At 39.1% G+C, this 19,387-nt stretch overlaps 1 protein-coding gene across 1 annotated transcript in view; it reads right to left on the reverse strand.

Moving 5' to 3' along the window:
* Window positions 1-5,774: 5,774 nt before the first annotated feature.
* nxph1 (neurexophilin 1) overlaps window positions 5,775-19,387 on the reverse strand; it is a 68,747-nt gene continuing 55,134 nt past the window's right edge. The window contains exon 2 of the mRNA XM_084379854.1: window positions 5,775-7,691. Coding sequence (XP_084235980.1) covers window positions 6,936-7,691 — 756 coding nt within the window. The 3' untranslated portion in view covers window positions 5,775-6,935. The remainder of the gene's footprint in view (window positions 7,692-19,387) is intronic.

A 19,387-nucleotide genomic window follows, 5' to 3' on the forward strand; every position in this document is an offset into this window, starting at 1 on the left:
AGATAACGGGATTTTTTTTCTCGAAATCTTGAGAAAACAAACTGTTGCCATTGTCACAAAATAACATTCCGTGTAGAGTCAGGGCAGAATGAAACAATAGTCTTACATACAGTGATCAAGCGGATACGTTACTGTCCACTAGGCTGCCACTTCTAGTTGGCATAAAAAAAACTACCGTAATTTCCGGACTATAAGCTGCTACTTTTTTCACACACTTTGAACCCTGCGGCCTATACAATGGTGCGGCTAATTTATAGATTTTTACTAGCTAACGGCCTCCAGGAGGCGCTCTAGGAGGAAGCGCAAGAGCGAGACAGTTAGTTAGACGCTAGTTAGATGCTAGCGACAACGAAAGAGAGACTGAGAAAGTGTGTGACGAAGTCATTCTGTGCAACTCCGACACTGAAGAAGACGACTTCAGTGGTTTTGGTGCGCAGGAGGAAGATGAAGATGGCGATCAATGACTTTTCTGGTCGACTGTTTTTTTAACCAGCCGTGTTACTGCCGTTTTACTGCCGTGTTACTGCTGTGTTACTGTCGTATCACAGGCACTGTTCGGAAAAAAGCATTTATCTAATTAAACATTTAAAAACTCTTTCTGTGTACCATCTTTCTGTGTAAATATCTCATGTTACAACGTGGACACCTGCGGCTTATAGACAAGTGCGGCCTATATATGTACAATTTTGTTTTCCTTTTTAAATTTAGTTGGTTTGGCTTATATTCAGGTGCGCGCAATAGTCCGGAAATTACGGTACTCACAGTGGTGGCTGTTTGAATGGTCTAGGTTAATAAAGTATGTATATAAATAAATAAGATTTAAGTGCAGTCTGATACATTGAACTATTATGGCTTTTTCTTGATCTGACATTTATGTAATACATCAAGATTATCTCATTATCTCATTATCTCAGGATACCAGAGTTCATTTCCAAATCTTGAGAAATGTTCTTGTTTTCTCTGGAAAACAACATTTGTTATTCTGTGATAAATTATTTGAGATCTTGTGAAACCATATAACATTCACCTCGTTATCATGAGAAAATAGAAGAAATATCAACATATGAACTAAATATCAACATTCCGTAAATATCAAATACGTAATTATACTTCTAACATGTAAATTATTTTATGTACATAATGTTTTTTCCGAAACCTTAAACTCAGATTTGGTAATATAAGTCAGACAAAAAAGAGTCACTCAACCATATTTTTAATATGTAGGATCATTTCTAGTTTAATAAAAAAGCTTAGTTAGTTGCCAGTTTTATTATCATCTCACTTTTCACCAACCACTATTACATTGTATCCTTAATTTTCTCACAGTTTTCAGTTTTTTTTCCTACAGCTATTGTGCTTTTTATTTTACATAATTTATTATTGTCCATGTAAAACATAACAACCCCCCCATGATTCTGCATGGAAATTCAGTCATTTTCTCCCCTCATTGTTGTAAGGTTAACAGAAAATCAATGGCTCCATGTTCATTACATATAGAATTAACAGAAATGGTTTCTACATGTGTTTGCTTCTACACTGATGATATTTAGCCATATACTATGAAATCCCTACTGGCTTGTTAAAAGTGAGCATTGAGGGCAAACTTTTGGAGGCAGCTCCTTAATGAGGACAGCTATAAAAGCACTCTGTGGACCGCCAATGAACACACAAACCTGGCATCCACTTTAATTACTGATAAGTTGTGAGCCAGCTAAAGGCTGCGGATATCCCTCCCCCAGAGCCCCTAATCTGTTTAAAGCCGAATGCTGATCCTAACTGCCGAGTCGGAGGATTCAATGGCAGGTGCCACTGTGAAGTCCCAGAACAGACGCTATCAGCCTCGCATCCCAATCTCCACATCTCCTAGGGACTGAAATACAAGTTCACCTCTATGTGTCCAACTTTCTGGCATGCTGAATTATTATGAAATCTGCTCAATCACACATGGTGCGAAATCAGAAGACGATCCAAGAAGTAATTATAGACAGGCATGGAGCTTATGTGTTCTGGGCCACTTTTAATGTGGAGGCACTGTGATGTTTTCCACAGGCTGTTGACATAGACTCTGTTTGTACACTATACACATGAGAAATATGGAGGCTGTGTCATTTTCATAACACATACCAAATACTTAATTAATTCAGTCATTCAGTCACTTCATCAGCCTTGAGGAAAAACACAATTTTACATTGTACTGAAATAAATTAAACCAGTTAAGATAACTAGCTCTAAGTACTGTGTATTGAAATGTAAAATGTAGGGCAGACGTTTTAGTATTGATAAATAGCCAGCCCTACATTTGAGTACTAAGCAAATTGTGTCATTGTGTCTGGAAAAAAAAAATTACTGAATATTTGGTTATTGTGCCTGCTGTTGGGTTGTGTACATCCAGAATTGTTTCTTTCATTTCTTTGTTGTCTTTTCATAAACTTCAACACTTGTGTTTGGTGTGTGTTTATAAGAGCTCAATTAAGGCTGAGCAATATATATGACATTAATCGTATCGTAGAGACGTTACACTGTTTTAGATTCTGGATATTGTTATATTGTGATATGTCTTAAGTGTTGTCTTTGCCTGGTTTTAAAGGCTGCATTACAGTAAAGTGATCTAAAGTTCTGAACTTACCAGACTGCTCTACCTGTCCTAATACTTGCCTACCCATTGGGTGAATTCACTTAAGCTTAAATGTTATTATTTATCTGCCAACAAAATGTAGTAAACAGGACTTTTACTATAAGTTTAGCATGAATGTCATGTGCATGAAATCGCATGACTTCATGGGGGTGATGTCACTAAAAGGGGAAGGGCATTTGTCAATCACAAAGCATCTCAGGGAGTTGCATGACAAGATCAGTGACACAGGATTCCGATACGATTAATGTTAAGGATACAATCTGTCATGAATAAAATGTATTTTCTAATTTTTATCAAATTATGTTTGTGATTTATTTAAGCAACAAAATATTCATTAAAATGTTGAAAATGTGTTTTGGTTTTTAAAAACATTATCAAATATATATGGGAATGTGGAACAGCATGGTTCAGGTAATCTTGGACAGTCATTTAGCCCTTTTTCTACCAACATATAACCAGGACTACCTGGGGGCCAAAAGAATGAACTTCTGTAAGACAAGTTATTTCTTCTAAAAACATTATTAGTTGTGTAAGTTGTTGTTATCAAAACATAATTTTTACAGTTGATTTACTCATTATGTTATGATTTATATTTATGATTTTTTAAAATGTTATGACATTTTAAATGAATGTTAGGGTTATTGGGGTAATTAATTTAAAATTAATTAACTCAATTAATGTCGGCTGTAGCTCAGTGGGTAGGTCGCTGGTTCAAACCCCGGCTCCCCTGGGCGGATCTGAGCCACATGCCGAAGCATCCTTGAGCAAGATGCTGAACCCCGAAATTGCACAGTTGGCACCTTGCAAGGCAGCCTCTGCCATCAGCGGGCCCTGCGATGAGCTGGCGACTCATCCAGGGGTGTACCCTGGCCTTGGCCCCTTGAGTACTGGATTAGGCCCCAGTAGCCTCGCAACCCCCCAAGAGGGGGGAATAAAGTGGCAACACCCCGCAACCCGAACAGAGATGGGATGAGAATAATGTCTTTTTCATCATATTTTCTCTATGTAGTTCTTCATGAAAAAATACTGTGCTCTTATATGTTTACTTGAATTCATTAACTTTCTATGAATAATTTGTTTTCTTATTTTTTCTGTTCTTGTCATTTTTTCAAATAAACACATGGTGATACTGATCCTGGCATGCATAAAGTAAGGTGATTTAGGCTTTTCTAAGCCTAACACATATGTCTCAGATAACAAAGTGACCTTTCTCAGATTATCAAATGTTGGAAGCTTTTATATTTTTTGATGCCAATAGGTGTGGCATGTACATTCTTTTCTTCTGGCGCAGTTAGAAATCATCTAAGGGATTTCAGAGAGGTTTGATGTGTGTGATAAGTGTTGAATAGATATTTTACCAGCTGTAGGTAGAAACAAGCTGGGTGGTGGAGCAGTGGAAGGCCAGCCCACTGGCAGCTGAGCCCAGAGACACTGTTGCAGTGAAGAGCGGCTCTGGACGATGAGTGACCCAGAGACAGCTCAAAAGCCACCAAAAACAGACTGCTACTATAACAGCTACTGTGTGAGTTACCAATTTTAATCAAGCAAAGAGAACACAACCAATAAAGCCCACCAATCAGAGGCAGAGTAGGGCAGGTCTTGTGAGAACTCAGGACAGCGGTCTGCCTATCACTGATCTGAGTGTAACAAAGGGGTAGTACCCCTGTCTGGATACCCCTTCAGATTGCCTACTGGGGCGAATGTTCTGTCTCAGTTTAGAAGTGGTGTCCTTATAGTGAGGCAGAATGTTCTGGTTTGCCGATTGCAGGATCCAATTTTTTTCAGACCCCCTAATTAACACCAAGGATGCATTAAGTTTTTGGGAAGTCTCAAAGTTAAACTAACAACACAGAAAAAGTGACTGACAGTGAGCAGGCAGTTGCTGTAGTCTGTATTGGTGTCACAGTAATTTTTTATTTTTTATTTATTTATTATACTATTTTAATCCCACAAGGGTAAATTCTTTTTATGGAATGGATATCGGCACCAGTTGTAATTCTGTAAGCTACACAATTCGAATATAGTAAAATAATACATTCTTGACTCTGCAGTTCTGCTTCTTCTCTACATATCTGAAAAACCAAATTAAAGAAAGTGAAGCTCTGGGAAAATCTGGGAACAAAATAATAAAGCTTTATAGATCTTACCTAGTACTGCTATCTATAAACAATCTCAATGTGTCCAATATAAGCTTTGTCAGGAAAGCTAACAAGGTCAGTTCAAAGTGAGATCATTGTGTCATGATGGAAGATTGAAATAGTCAATGGGGGTTTCCCCTCCGTGCGCCATGTTACACACAGTTTTGGAGAGGTGAGAGTGTATGTCTGTGCCATCCTGTTGGCAGTGGTGGAAGAAGTATCACATCTTTACCTTGAGTAAAAGTGCTATTACCACAATGTTAAAGTCCTGTATTCTTTATTCCAAACCTTTTCATAAACGTATGCAAGTGCTGTATTACCTAGAAAATTTTGCAAGGTCTTATGCAGCCAGCAAAATGTTCCCTGTCAGTGTTCTCACGCTCTAGATATCCATCCAGTGTCAGTGTTGCACGTGAAGGGCACTGTCTGTCTAGCAACAATACATGCAACATCCAGTTAAAGTTTATTGACAAATAGTTGTATATATTATGGTGACAAATAACGACTTTTGGACTGTTAACATTGTCAGAATCGTCGCGCACTGGTAAGGTTTAGGCACCGAAAAATTTGATTAGGTTTTGGAAAAGACCATACAGTACATTGGATTACGTAATGTAAGTATGTCATGTAATATAAGCGACATAAGTATGTAACATTTATGTTTGTTAGCTGACTTATGTAACATATGTAACATACCTTAAAAACAGATCAATCTCGACTTTAAGTTGCAAACTGGATGTATGACCTAGAGGGGCACTACTTTTTTTTAAAAATTGAGTGTATTACTCTACACCCGTGCAATTCAGTGTATTACTATACACTGGTGTCGTAGCCTATTCTCCTTCAACCAATTGACAGGCGTAGTGACAGCAAGATTTACAGAGAAGAACTCACACATACAAACATTCAATTGATAAAATGTACTGTATTCTTTAATTCATATGTACACCGCCACCCCCGACCCCACCATCCCCCCACCCCCCACCCCCCAATAAAGAAACTTTCAATTAATACTTTTAATATATTTAGTCAGTTTTACAGCTTCTGTACAGGATTGCTGTTTTCATGAAATTCACACCTAGGGCAGCAACATCTTTTTCTTTGTTAGAGGAACCAAGAACAAGCATAAATGGGGTGAACAAGATGATTTAGCAGTTAGGGGGTAAACACACAGCTCTTGGAGGGAATGTACAGAAGCAGCGCAATTTGGATAAACTATGTACAATACAAACCATTCATACAAATTAGGCTCTAAGATATATAATTCAATACATTACATTTGATATATTAAGTGACAATGAGCAAGCCCCATCCCCCAACGAATGACCAACTGATCAATCAGTCAGGTAATCAGACCATTACTCAGCCGAGAATGAACTGATAACCCAACAATCTGAACATCTAGCTGCACTAGCAGGAACACTCTGATGACAGCTGAAGAGCGACAGAGTTACAGTATCTGACCGTGTGAACATTTTTTCTCTCCTGACTGAATTGCCTGAGGGAGAAGCCGGCTCAGTTCCAACTCCTCCCTATATAGGTACATTTTTCATAGGACTCTTCACTGTCCTCTTCAGCTGCCTTGCAGGTTTTGTAAAAATGTCTGAGGATTTTTTTTTTTTTTTTTTAATTCTTTTTAAATGAGTAGTTAATTTTGTTTTCCAGTTATGCAAGATAAACTGCAGAGCATAAATAGCACAGCAGGGTCAACCAGTCCATATGTTGTAGTCCAGAGGGTTTGTATGCTATAAGAGGCAAAGTTTTAATTAAAATGTGAACAAGGAGCAAACAACATCTAGTTTGAAAAGAAGTGTGAATTAAACATGAAGCAAACAACAAAGAGCAACAATGATAATCCCAAAAGGAGCAACAAGGACAAAACATAATTTGGGTAAAAATAACCTAATGCTAACTGATAAATATCATAGTTTTTCAGGTAATTTTTAAGCATATTACAGCCCTATATACCACCTTTTAGCAGTAAGTGACTGCTCTCTTTGCAGATTTCAGAACATTAAATAGTGAAATAAATTGGGATGGTTGACACTGTTATGGACATTTTTAGGGACAGTACAGCTAACATTCACATTTCTCTGGTATGGGTAGAAGCCCGAGTCTGTGCTTCACGCATCCACTTTTCTGTATGTGAGTGTACAGGAAGGTCAGCCAGAAGGGAAGTAGGGAGTGTCACTGTGGTAGTTGTAGTCAGGGCACACTTTCTGCACCAGTTTGTAGTCGGTGCTGTAGAAGGAAATAAAGATGCAGATGACTTTGAAAGGTTTGGAACAGAGCCAGGAGACGTGGCTCTGGGTCTGCTCCTGGTAGCAGGTCTTGGATGGGTCAAAGTTGCAGAGCGTGTTCTTGGCACCCTTCTCCACCTTCTCGTACTCTATGCGGCAGTTGAAGGACTTAGAGTCCTTGGCATCGATGACGGACTGCTGCGCTGCCACATCAAACTCCACTATCTTTGTTGGAGGGACTAAGCTGACGGAGACGTTGCCCTGGCCTGTTGAGTTATGGCGGAAGTAGACACTAAAGGTGCCGTTGCCGTGATCCACAATCTTACCAGTGATCAGTAGGTTGAGTTTGACTGTCTTGATATTAGAGTGGAAGTCCCCCCAGCCAAACATCTTCTTGAACTTTCCCGTCTTGACCATTGGCCGCCGTTTGGCCCGCGGCCGTGAGTCCTGCAAGTCTGTTGAGTTCCTCAGCCAGTCCCACAGGTCCTGCTCAGAGTAGGGTTCCGGAGTATCATAGCGAAGGTCCAAGGCTGTGCTGTTCTCTTTGCCGTGTAGAGTCTGTGACAGCAGCCTACTGATGGACATATCCTTACTGCTTTCTGTCCATATATGCTTTAGTGTGGATTTGGGGCTTCCTGACTTGACAATATCCGACTTTGAGGCATGGGCACTTGTTACCTGGGGAAGAGAGAAACAACATGTGTCAGCATGTGTGTAATGGGATGATATCCTTGATCCATGTTGTTGTTGTTTGATTTTTCATACACCAATCAGCCACAACATTAAAAAAAAGGACCAACAGGTGAAGTGATTAACATTGATCATCTAGTTAGAGTGCAGCATTCTGCTGGGTCCTGGCATTCATGTGGATGCCAATTGACATGCAACACCCAACGAAACCAGGCTACAGACCAAGTACACACCCCCATGACACTGGCACTCCCCAATGGTAGTGCACCCCTGCACAATGTGTCTCCGCAAAAATTGCTCAGGAATGGCCCAAGGACCCAACTACAACAGTGATTGGATGGATGGTGTTCTGGTGTTGGTGACATGTGAAGTGGCATCCATATGAACACCAGAATCCTGGGTTTCCAGAGCATTGCATTGTAATGAGATGATCAATGTTATTCACCTCACCTGATAGTCCTTTTAATGTTTTGGTTGATCTGTGTACATTGATTGCTTTGTAAAACCTGTTAGGCTGCAGGAAATTTAGTTCATGGAGAGCTGCTATTCTTCAGGCCTACCAAAAATGTTAATTTTGTAAAAAAAAAAAAACATTTACAAAACCAGCCATGCTGTCATTCATATTTTTCTTCTTCTTTGGAAACACTATTGACATCATAATGTCATTATAATTTCCAAGAAGCTTTAGGCTTGGTCAACGGATTTGCATTTATACAGTGCGTTTAGTCACATTCACCCACATCGATATACTGATTGCAGAGGCTGCCATGCAAGGTACCAACTTATTCCAACTCCAGCTAATTCTTCCAAAAACTTGCATAACTGGCATAACCTAAATTATTTTTGTCAGTGCACATCAGGGTAGTAGAACATGCAAAAGTGTGAAATTTGTGAATAGGCAGGCATACAATTCAACACGTACAGAGAATAGCATAATCCAAAACAAGTTAATTATGAATAAATATTTTCTTTGTTTGAAATGTAGCAGTTCTGCTTTTCCTATAAAAAGTACCAAATTACAAGGTTTTAAAAAGGAAACTTCTAAGCAAAATAATAGGCAATAATTATTTTTAAAAAAAGCATCACTGTCATCACTGCGTTTCTTGGCATGTTACTATCACCAGCTGTCAATCAGTGGAATAGCATAAAAAACACAGGAGTGTGTATTATGTCATTAGCTTTCATTTGCACACATGCGTTTTGCATTTAAGTTGAGTGCAGCACACAAACGAGGGACACCAGCTCATCACAAAAGTTCTCCATAGTGCCCCAAGGGACAACACCTTTAATAACAAGAAAAGGTGTTCCCACTTTCAACCTGAGCAGAAGCCACAATAAGTGACAACACCTGTTTAAAGTTCCCATGAATTGGCTAAGTTTTATTTGCTTTGGCATAGTTACATGTTTACTGTCAAAATAAGCAGCTAGGAGGGACTTGTAGCTAGTGGTCTGCTGACTCTGCCCAGACTACCAGCTTGAAGTCCCAGGGAATAAAGTATCAAGGTGGTTTTCTTGCCGTATTTGGCCCCTGACATCTTAGGGCTGAGTCAGCATATAGGACTGCTAATAAGCTAAAGGTAGTCAGCAGTGAGGGATCACTTTAGCAACAAAGGATATGGTAGTCCAAAGAGGAAACCCCATAAATAGCCTTGGTACTGTAACTGGCCTTCATTGTTCTCGGAAGCTGCATATGGCCCCGTTCCGGAGATTGTTTATTGGAGAATCCTGGTTACCACTACCTAGCAATGACTTTAGCAACAAGTAAAGCTATCCATCCAGAGTATAGGCAGAGCAGACAGAGGACATCAGAAAATACTTTCTGTATTCACTCGAATCAGTGACTTAAGTTCGAAAGTTGTGTTTTGGCACAGTAATGGCGGGGTCATGAAAATTGCGTTTATTGGACCCAAAATTGATATACAACTTCGAGTGCAGGATGAGTCATCAATATTTTTAAACATTTCCATGAAGTTACAAACTTTGAAAGACCAAAATCCTTAAAAAATAGCTTCTTTGCTCATATTGAGCCTTATAGTGACATATAGGTGAGATATAGACAAAGACGCAATACATATGCAATAAAAACACTTGAACATCGATTGTGACTTAATGAAAAAAAACTCCTTGAATGTGATATGACCCAGAAACATCTCCAAATCCCCAAATTTCCTGACACCTCATTGGTAATATGAAGTCATCAGTGTTCATAGCTGAGGGCGCTATAACAAAATTTGTATCTTTGAAAGACTTACATTCTGGTTTGCTGTAATACTGTTCAGTGATTCACATTCTCGTGGTCACTAATTCCACCTTACCCCTTGATTATAGTATTGAATCTAGTGGAATTTCAAGGATGGTTGGGGAGGAATTAAAGCCCTAGAAAGGCATGCCAATACTAAAACATACTTCTATATTGGGTGAAATGATGTGTCACGAGATATTACTTATCTATATCATTCAGGAAATATAGACTTTCACAGTCAAGCATGCAGTTTTCTACAAAATTGACTAATCAAATGTATTCCATTGGGGTTTAAGATAATCAATCTTTGCTGCAAGCTTCAATTTCAAATCATGATAGCAGACAGCCTCAAATTGGGAATTATAGCACAGCAAGCTGAGCGCGAAAGAGAATAGAGAAACATATTGTTCCCCTCTCCTCCCTCTGTCAAATAGGGAGTATCAGCTAGCTCACACAGATAAATGCAGTGGCCGTTCAGCAGGTTAAGACTGGACTATTAACTAAAGAGTGCTCCTTGAATTGATGATTGATGAACCCAAGGGTATTCTCTATTTCACGCAGATGAATAGAATTGGGCCCATACAGGCCCTTTTGGAGGTATGTGACATTGATTGCCTGATTTGTACTGTAAGACGTGACAGCAGATCTGTCTTGCTGAGCTTTTTGCATTTTGTGGGTCGCCCCCAGGATCAATACTTCGAAAATAAGGTTTTGCTACCAATCAGTTGGCCCTTTGAATTGAATTGCCTCACAGTTGTGTCTCTCAACATCATGGGGACATGCAGAAAGCTTTTCAAGTACTGTTACATGGAGACAATGTCTATACTATAAAGTATATCACAGACTTGGTAGCAGAATAACAAGACTAGGTCAAAACCTAGTATATGGCTGGACCGTGTCTGGTCAAGGTGCGAAAATGTGGTCAATTCGTTACAGGGGTAGTCAGTTAACACACTGACAAAGGAATATTCTGCTGTTGTTTTGCACATGGGCAATTCAAATCAAGGAATTCATAACATAAACTCTACCACCAAGGAATGAGTTATTATTACATTCAGAAGATACATTTCTTGATTTTTTTAGGCCTATATATTTTAGTCATTAAAACAGCTATAGCCTATGTATGTATGTAAAAATATGAATGGCTGAGCTCCCCCTTGATTTAATTAACAGCTTTAAGGTGCACTATGTAGTTTTAGAAAAGCAATTCAGAAACTCAGAAAGGAAATATAGTATTTATTATCAGAAATATTTACAATATTGATAAGTTAATAATACAAACTCAGACATTTCCACAACTAAATAAATAAGCCTTCCTGCGAGGAAACCAAGCTCCCCAGACCCACACTCTTTGAAGCAAGAAAGGTGGCAGGGCCCAAGACATGTAATTAAAGTTGTCAGCATGACATTTTGTTGTCTTTTAAAGTCAGTTTGTACAGTATATTCAGTTTATTGACTCATGAAAATGAAGAGAGATTGTTTATTTAGTATGTTTAGGTATGAAAATCAATCTTTCATTAATTTAAAATCTTCTGATTTAACTTTTCTTCCCAAAAAAATATATAGTCCACCAATAACTATTCCCCATTTTGAGTTGCACATTTCATGTTTCCCTTGTCTTATTTCCATTAGTATTTACAATTTCATGTTTACAAATGCTTTAACTTTGAGCATTTCCTTTTCAGCTTTTGCATTTTGAATTTGACTTTATTTATATATATTTATATAAGTTCTTTTTTCAATTAACTTTTTCTTTGTTTAGTTAATTTATGACCTCATTACTCCTACTTGTGTAGTAACATAATAACCTTTAAATTGTATTTATTTTATCTTTAATTGCTATTTAGACTTTGAATTTTAACTATGACCAAAAATATTCTCCATACAAAGGATGCTCTGAGCACTCTGAAACTGACACTGTGAATTTCTGAACAACAATTTCTGACTGAATGTTTGAAGGCACTCATATGTATAGCTGAACAATCATACAAAATCCAATCCTATATATGTGTGTGTGTATATATATATATATATATATATATATTTTTATCACTAAAACAATTGATTATTCATGGTTACCTCAGGATGAATCCTGTTGATTTCACCTAGTAAAATGGAGTGGAGAGAACAGGTAGCTGCAATAACGACCAGTGAGCAAGAAGTGTGAGAGTGTTACTCTGGAACAGCCAGCATTTGGGAACTACTGGATCTAGAGAGAGAGTATGTCTGTTATATAATAATCTGGTATGCAGTTTACAGGTAAATAGTGCATTTGCTGCTAACACCTGCAACCATGGTAAATGGTCATTTAAAATGGCATGAAGCAGCTGTCCTGATAAATCCTGAGATTCTTTCTGAACATATTTTTGAAGCAAAAGTTTAATTCTGTTTCCATTGGAGAGTTTATAACTACAGCTTTGAGTTTTACTGATTAAATGTGCCACAATATTTGTTAGAGTGACATTACTGCATGCATGGATATAGTTAAAATAACGGATAGCAGCCTCTCCAATCATAAAATCTGAGCATATGCAGCGTGTGAACCTGCCTGTGTAGGCTATCTTACTATCTGAATAATGCGCCCTTTAAATAGCAGGAAACAGACTGCGCCTTTGACTTCAGACAAGCTTCTTGTTGGTGCTGTCGCTTTCTGCTGCCTCGAGATAGCAATACACCATCAGTGCACCTGACCTCACCTCACACCCTTAAGACCAACACGCCCAGGGGCGCACAGGTGGACACAAGTACATTTGCTATTTACACAACGTGGGCGATGGGAGTGACAAAGACAACTGCATTGGTCTGAAACTAGCAATGAAAAAATCTGTAACAGGACATGTATTACATTCAAACCTATTTGCACCCTTAGTACAGACAGTTGAAAAATGAACCAGTCACCCCCTGGAGAATGTTTTCCATATTCAACAAGAGTAAAATCAGAAAGGAAGAAACAAACAGAGGCTAACTGAAGTTCACAGCTCACTCAGTGGAGTTGAAGAGGGTCTCAGGTGATCTATCTTAAGCCTCAAGGATTAAAACTCAAAGAGCACTTGGCTGCATGAGGCAGACACACTCAGCAATCATTTTCTATTCAAACAGGCGAGGTGGCCTCATCATCTTGAAGAATACCCCGGTTGACAGAGGGTGAGGATTACACTGGATTGGATTTATGATAATGTGCATACTTATGAAAGGGATCTGGAAAAGTCCCTTTTTTCATGGTGCGTCAATAGAATTAATAAAAAATTAACTGAAAATGTAAGACAAAGCGCTTGAGATGCAGTTGCTTTGAGGGGATTCGTCTTATTTCTTCAGTCCTCGCACAGGAAGTCAGCTGTAAAAACTATGATTCAAGCTAGCAGTACAGCAGCATCAGACCTGATTTTATTCTTCCTAACCAGAGGTGGAAGACAATTTCAGATATTTTATTTAAACTAGCAATAGACAAGTTTGCGCAATCAACTATTACTTCATAATGATACAGTGAAGCAGAAATGTAATGGCTATAGAATAATAATAAGCTTTTAGATTGGTTCCCAATAAACCTTGCTATCACAATACAATTTTGAACACTGGGCACAAAAACTCTGATCCAGTCAGGTTGGCAGCCTGCATGGGAGTAGGACTGGGTAGGGACGCTAGGGACATGTACCCACCAATATGCAGTGAGTAATACATTGTCCCCAGCAATAATTTGGTGTACAAATGGTTAACAGAGCTTGTTCTCTACTAGTCCTGCCTCCCTAAACCAATATTGCCAATACAATTGGCTTTGTGTTTTTTTGCTATGGTGATAGGCTGGCTCATGACTGTTGGCTGGCTGTATTGGTAGCTACATCCTGGTTAATTTTATTTGTGCCAAAGCTGTTCTGTGCACCTGGGGATAAATTACATCGAAGAACATCTTGGCTTCAGAATATTTAGATCTTGTCGCCATATTCAGATGATAAAAAAAACGTTGAAGCTTGTAAATGCATGATGACAGCAGAGAACGGAGCAACTTAACAACCGTAGCACTGGGCTGTTTCTCCTCTCCTCCCTGTTGCTACAGGTGTCCCTGATTCACCACGGATGAATGAATGAATGACACAATTGTAACACAGCAGGATCATTACAATAGGCTGAAAATGTTCTTATTTTTCCTGTTCGCCAAATAACCACAGGACACACACACACACACACAACACACAACACACAAAAAAGTGACAAACGGAGAACAGTATAGTGTGTGTGTGTGTGTGTGTGTGTGTGTGTGTGGCAGTACAGCAGCATCAGACCTGATTTTATTCTTCCTAACCAGAAGTGGAAGACGATTTCAGATATTTTATTTAAACTAGCAATAGACAAGTGTTCTGCTTCAATGCATCATTATGAAGCAAATGTTGATTGCACAATGTAATGGCTATAGAATAATAATCAGCTTTTAGATTGGATAATTTATGTGAACTAATGATTTGAATAAAGCCTACTAATGTAAACTTGTTATGTCTACTACATCCAATTATGGTTCTTAGTTAATACAACTAGACATGTTTTGGTTCAGCTTGTTTAAAAGGTAAAACGGTTTAACACAACAGGTTTCCACGCAATTTTCTAGTGAAGTCAACTAATTTAGTTCAAGAGTGTAGGGGGAAAAAGTGCCGTCAGATAGATGTGGAGTAATAAATGTTTTAAAATGAGCTCTGAGCCCCTACCAGGATAAAAACCACTGAAGTGCTCAGTAAATTGGGTGGGAATGCCTAAACTACCTTTTTTTTTTTTTTAAATTAGACTTTACTGATGCTTATTGTCAATACAATTTGCAATTCATGAGATTACCATAAAGTGATTGCCATACAGCCAATGGAGGGCCTCTGGGGCCCCATAGAGTCTTCTATCATTTGGTAGGCTCTTGCTTCCTAAAACAGCTAGACAGTGCAATTTTAGCAAATATTTCTCCAACAGATATAAATAATGCATTTGTTGGGGGAATGGAAGGATGAAGATGTCACACAGTGCAACGGTTTGACTCATTGATATGTTTTTCATAGTTTTTGGACAACAGTGAAGCTCTATGGCACATGAGAATACGATAAATTGGGCATTAGATTCGCACACTATTTGGTGGTAGGATACATTCAAACATATCCACCTTATTCCTTTCAAACATCATATATCAGACCACTTTCATCCAGGCTCATCAACATAAACCCCTGATCCTATAACCACATCATCTGTACAATCCCCCCCGCCAAAACGTTTTAAGGATCACTCAGAATTTAAAAATCATGTCAATTCCTCTGTGATGGCCCCACTATTTCAGCTGCAGACAGATGGTCTCCTTCAGAGGTGTTACAGGTTAGATGCAGGGAGCAGTGAGTCCTCTCAGAGCCAGTCTGAAATAGAAATACCCCATACAGAACACGGCACAAAGCTAACCTGGAAGAATTGTCTCGCATTTTTACGAGGCCTATATTCAGCTAAGCCCTGCCCAGGCAAAGAAGTCGGCAGAAGAGACCCAAGTAGACAAGAGTGCCATGTCACTAGCAGAGTTTCTTGCTTGAACAAATGGTGACATCACACATTTGGGTGATGGAAATTATCTAATTCGTCTGAATAGGCAAAGTGGATACTTACCAGGTATATATACCCCCAGGTGATTGAAAAACATTGTTACCTATGGCTGAACTAATGTGATAGATGCTTGTGAACACTCACTAGAACAAAATATAACCCATTTCATTTTATATTTGTTCTTCCAGACCCAGCTAACAATGTGCTTGGGGCTGCAGAGCTGCAAGCTGGTCATCTGGACACCAACTGAGCACCTGGAGTTGGAGTCTTTATTTTTCACACATGCTTCCAAGATTGGTGGATGATTTTGTTGCAAAAAAGACTAAGCTCTGCCCCAAATACTTGGATCTTTTGAAAGTGCAGTAAGCAAATAACCGGTATCAAGTGTAGTAACATTACACACAACAAACATCAAAAGCAGTGTACAAAAGATGGCGAAACCTTCAGAAAAAACAGTAATGCAAACATAGCATTTTGTTTGAAATTTTATTAGAAACAAAAGATCCTAAAGATATGGACAATGGATGGATGGGCAAGTCCACCCCAGACACATTGTGAGAATAACACATTCTTACACAAAAACATTTCATTCATTTGATTTAATTTGTCTGGATTTTAAGTGTACCAGCTGCAGTGCAAAACATTGCTGTTAATTTTTTTTCATTGCAAATTCATATATTATGTTACTGTACTTAAGCTGAGTTTTGAGCTACCTGTACCTCACTCACATTTTTATCTTACCTTTTCATTCACCTTACATTTTCAAAACAGGCATTAACAGGAATTATTAAAGGTTATTGTTTTGTGTCATTGCACACAAAAATTAAATAAACTAATTACAAGTTCTCAGTTACTGTAACCTAGTAGTTTTTTCATGTAATTGCAATACTGATGTCTTCACTTTTGACTTGAAATAAGCTCCTCTCTTAAATTCACTAGGCCAGCACAGATTTTGGGACCAAGTTAATTGGCACTGTTTGTGAAAGGATCTTGTACACCTTCAGACGTCTTATAGCCCGCTCAACATGGGGCACTAGCAATGCGGCATGTGTGAGTGACCTCTGCATTGGTCAGCTGGCTTCCTCTGTGTGTGAATGCTGGCATGATTAAGCACGCAAACAGTCCAGGAACCCTGAGATCTGTGTTATGTACAGTCTGCATTTGCCACCAAAAGCATCTGAAATGAACATGACAAAATCCCGAAGGAGGAATTGCCACTAAATATTTCACAGTGTTGTTGGCATAATAGTAACTGTATGATTCACTTTGTGAGTCCAGGTTTTTGTTTTCTGTAGCGATGTAGCTTTGATTGTTTCACAAGGCAGCCATGGAATAAGATCCTTCATATGTTCAGATATTGTGTCAACCCAGAGTCCAACAGTCTTGCTGACCTGACTTTGTGATGTTTTAAATCGTCATGCCAAATCAGCCATGACAAAATTTTATCTTATTTCCATTAAGGTCATTAAGATTTGGTACACAACCGGCATGGATGATGTAGTAGGAGCAAATGGTTGTAGGCAGGATACAAGTGTATGAAACTCAGTGAATGGAATACCTGTGTACAAGACAGAGTCCGCATCACTCTCCAAAAGACCATCTGCCACAGGATGTGACAATTCTGGCAATGGTTTTCTCATACACGTGATGGTAGGCCCTTTTGAATAGGTATGCTCTTCCATCCCTGGGTCCGACCACTGTTTGGGCATCACAGAAGCACCTTGATCTTGAAGATGGCTCCTCATTCTGGTCCATCTCACCAAGCTCATCTGATGGTAACAATGCAGTTCACATTTATTCGGGCATGAGATTTATCACAGCTATAACTTCAAATTGTTGCTGCTAACGCTATTTTGTTTTGATAACATGTATTAAAGCTTTAGTTTCAGTGAATATTTTGGAATGATCGGGGGCCATAAACTGCCTTAAGTAGTAAAAGTAAATTTAGGAACTGTACTTCAGTGCAAAAAACATTATGATGCTATGGAATACAATTCTTTGATACAATGCATTGTATAGCCTACAGTAAATTATGCCACCATACAGTAAATAATACTTTGAAGTGTACCAAACTTTTACATGTACCAGAGCACGCAATTGTCAAATTGACGGACTGCTGCTTTTACCGGAGTAAAAGATCTAAATACTTCATCTGCCACATTTTAAACTGCACAGAATGTAATATTATCAACTACAACTGGCTATTACTGGAAAATTCAGCAATACTCAGTACAGTACAGTTTCCTGTACACCTGAATTCATACCTGATTGTCTCCTAACATGGCTGTCACTCCTTTTCAGAACCCGGCGTTTCTTCTTTGCTGGTCTTTCATAGCCCAGCCACAGAGAAGGATGCAGGTTTTTCCACTGTTGGCTTTTTGTCCATGAAATGAAATGAGCACTCATACAAACTTTTCGGTGGTCTCTTTAGCTTCAGGTTTTTAGGTCATGCTCTTTTAGTTTCCTTGTCCGTAGGCAGACGATGGAAACGGTAACGCTGAACACAGGAACAATCGTGTTCCAATTGTGCTTGGGGCATGTTCAAAACACTGTTGGTAGAGCCACAAATTTAGCTTGGTTTGGTTATTTGTACAGCCATGAACTGTGCAACAGGTGCCAGAACTCCGCAAGGACATTTTTGGAAAAGTTAATTATATATGTTTCGTAAAAAGCCAGTACACAAAACATGGATGTGCGCTAATTGCAATGTTATTTTAGAAAAACAGCACTGCATCTAGCTATTAAAGGGATAGTTCAGGTCTACATTCCCTCAACTGTACAACATCTATATTCCTATTCACAAGCACAGCTGTGTGTGTGTGGCATAATACGTGCATGGCAGGTACAACTGTGCCTGTGCGTAGGAATAAGAGTGTTGTACGTTTGAGGGGAAGTAGTGCCAAAGGAAAAGGCTGTTTGAAAGCAACGGAAAGCGCCAAAAATGTTCAAAACATAACATACACTGAAGCTGATATATATATTTTTAGGTGGTTCTTCTTTTAGGTGCCTAAAATATGTCTTGCTACTGGTTCGGTTTACAGCAGTACAATGCTCTGCTTCCTGCAGGCGCTACTTGCTGCTTCTCCACACAGGGGGAGAGCTGACGGTCATCTACTGCAGGAAGGCACTGACAAGGGATAAGTACCTAATACAACCCCACATCAAAAGACCCTAACTATCACTTGAACATATTGCTCAGTCACAATAAATCAGCTCAGATTTCATTCAGTTTGAAGAAGTTTTTCCACCATCCATTTCCACCATCCATTAATTAAATATTCTCTAAATTCCTATATTTAGAATATCTATTCTCGTTTTGTGCATAATAGACTTCTTCAACAAGATCAAAGATGTTCCCCTGGGAATTCACACCACTCTGTCACCAATGTTTCCGATATTGATATATTAATGATCAAGTCATTGAAAAACTAGAGTGTCTTTATCCCAACTAATTGCAGTGGTGCCATACAACTGCCACTGAGTATAAAGTGTGTAGTCTGTGGCCGTTTATCTGTACTCATTGTTTGTCTAGTCCAGTGGGTGGGCTCTATGCAGTGCATAGAGACATATTTATCTGTGCAGTTCTCAGGTTCAGGCATCATCCAGCATGTTTCAGGCAGAGGGCCAGTCGGTTTGCAGGATCCAGGAGCTGCCAGCTGTAGTGCGCTCACCTGAGGGAACAGTGCATCTGGTAAACATGGCCAGCACCGCAGCCAGCACAGGCCTTACAGATACCTGACTACTGGCCAGACAGCCAGTTGGTTGCCCCCAGGCAAGGAAGACTGCTGGGCAAGGCAGCAGTATAGTCTCTGTCTGTTCAGTCCAAACACAAATTATTTGCTAAAGTCTCTGCACATGCTGTTAAGCACTTTGGCTTTTGACTCCTTTC

This window comes from Pagrus pagrus (assembly GCF_965226575.1).
Source record: "Pagrus pagrus genome assembly, chromosome: 17".
NCBI lineage: Eukaryota > Metazoa > Chordata > Actinopteri > Spariformes > Sparidae > Pagrus > Pagrus pagrus.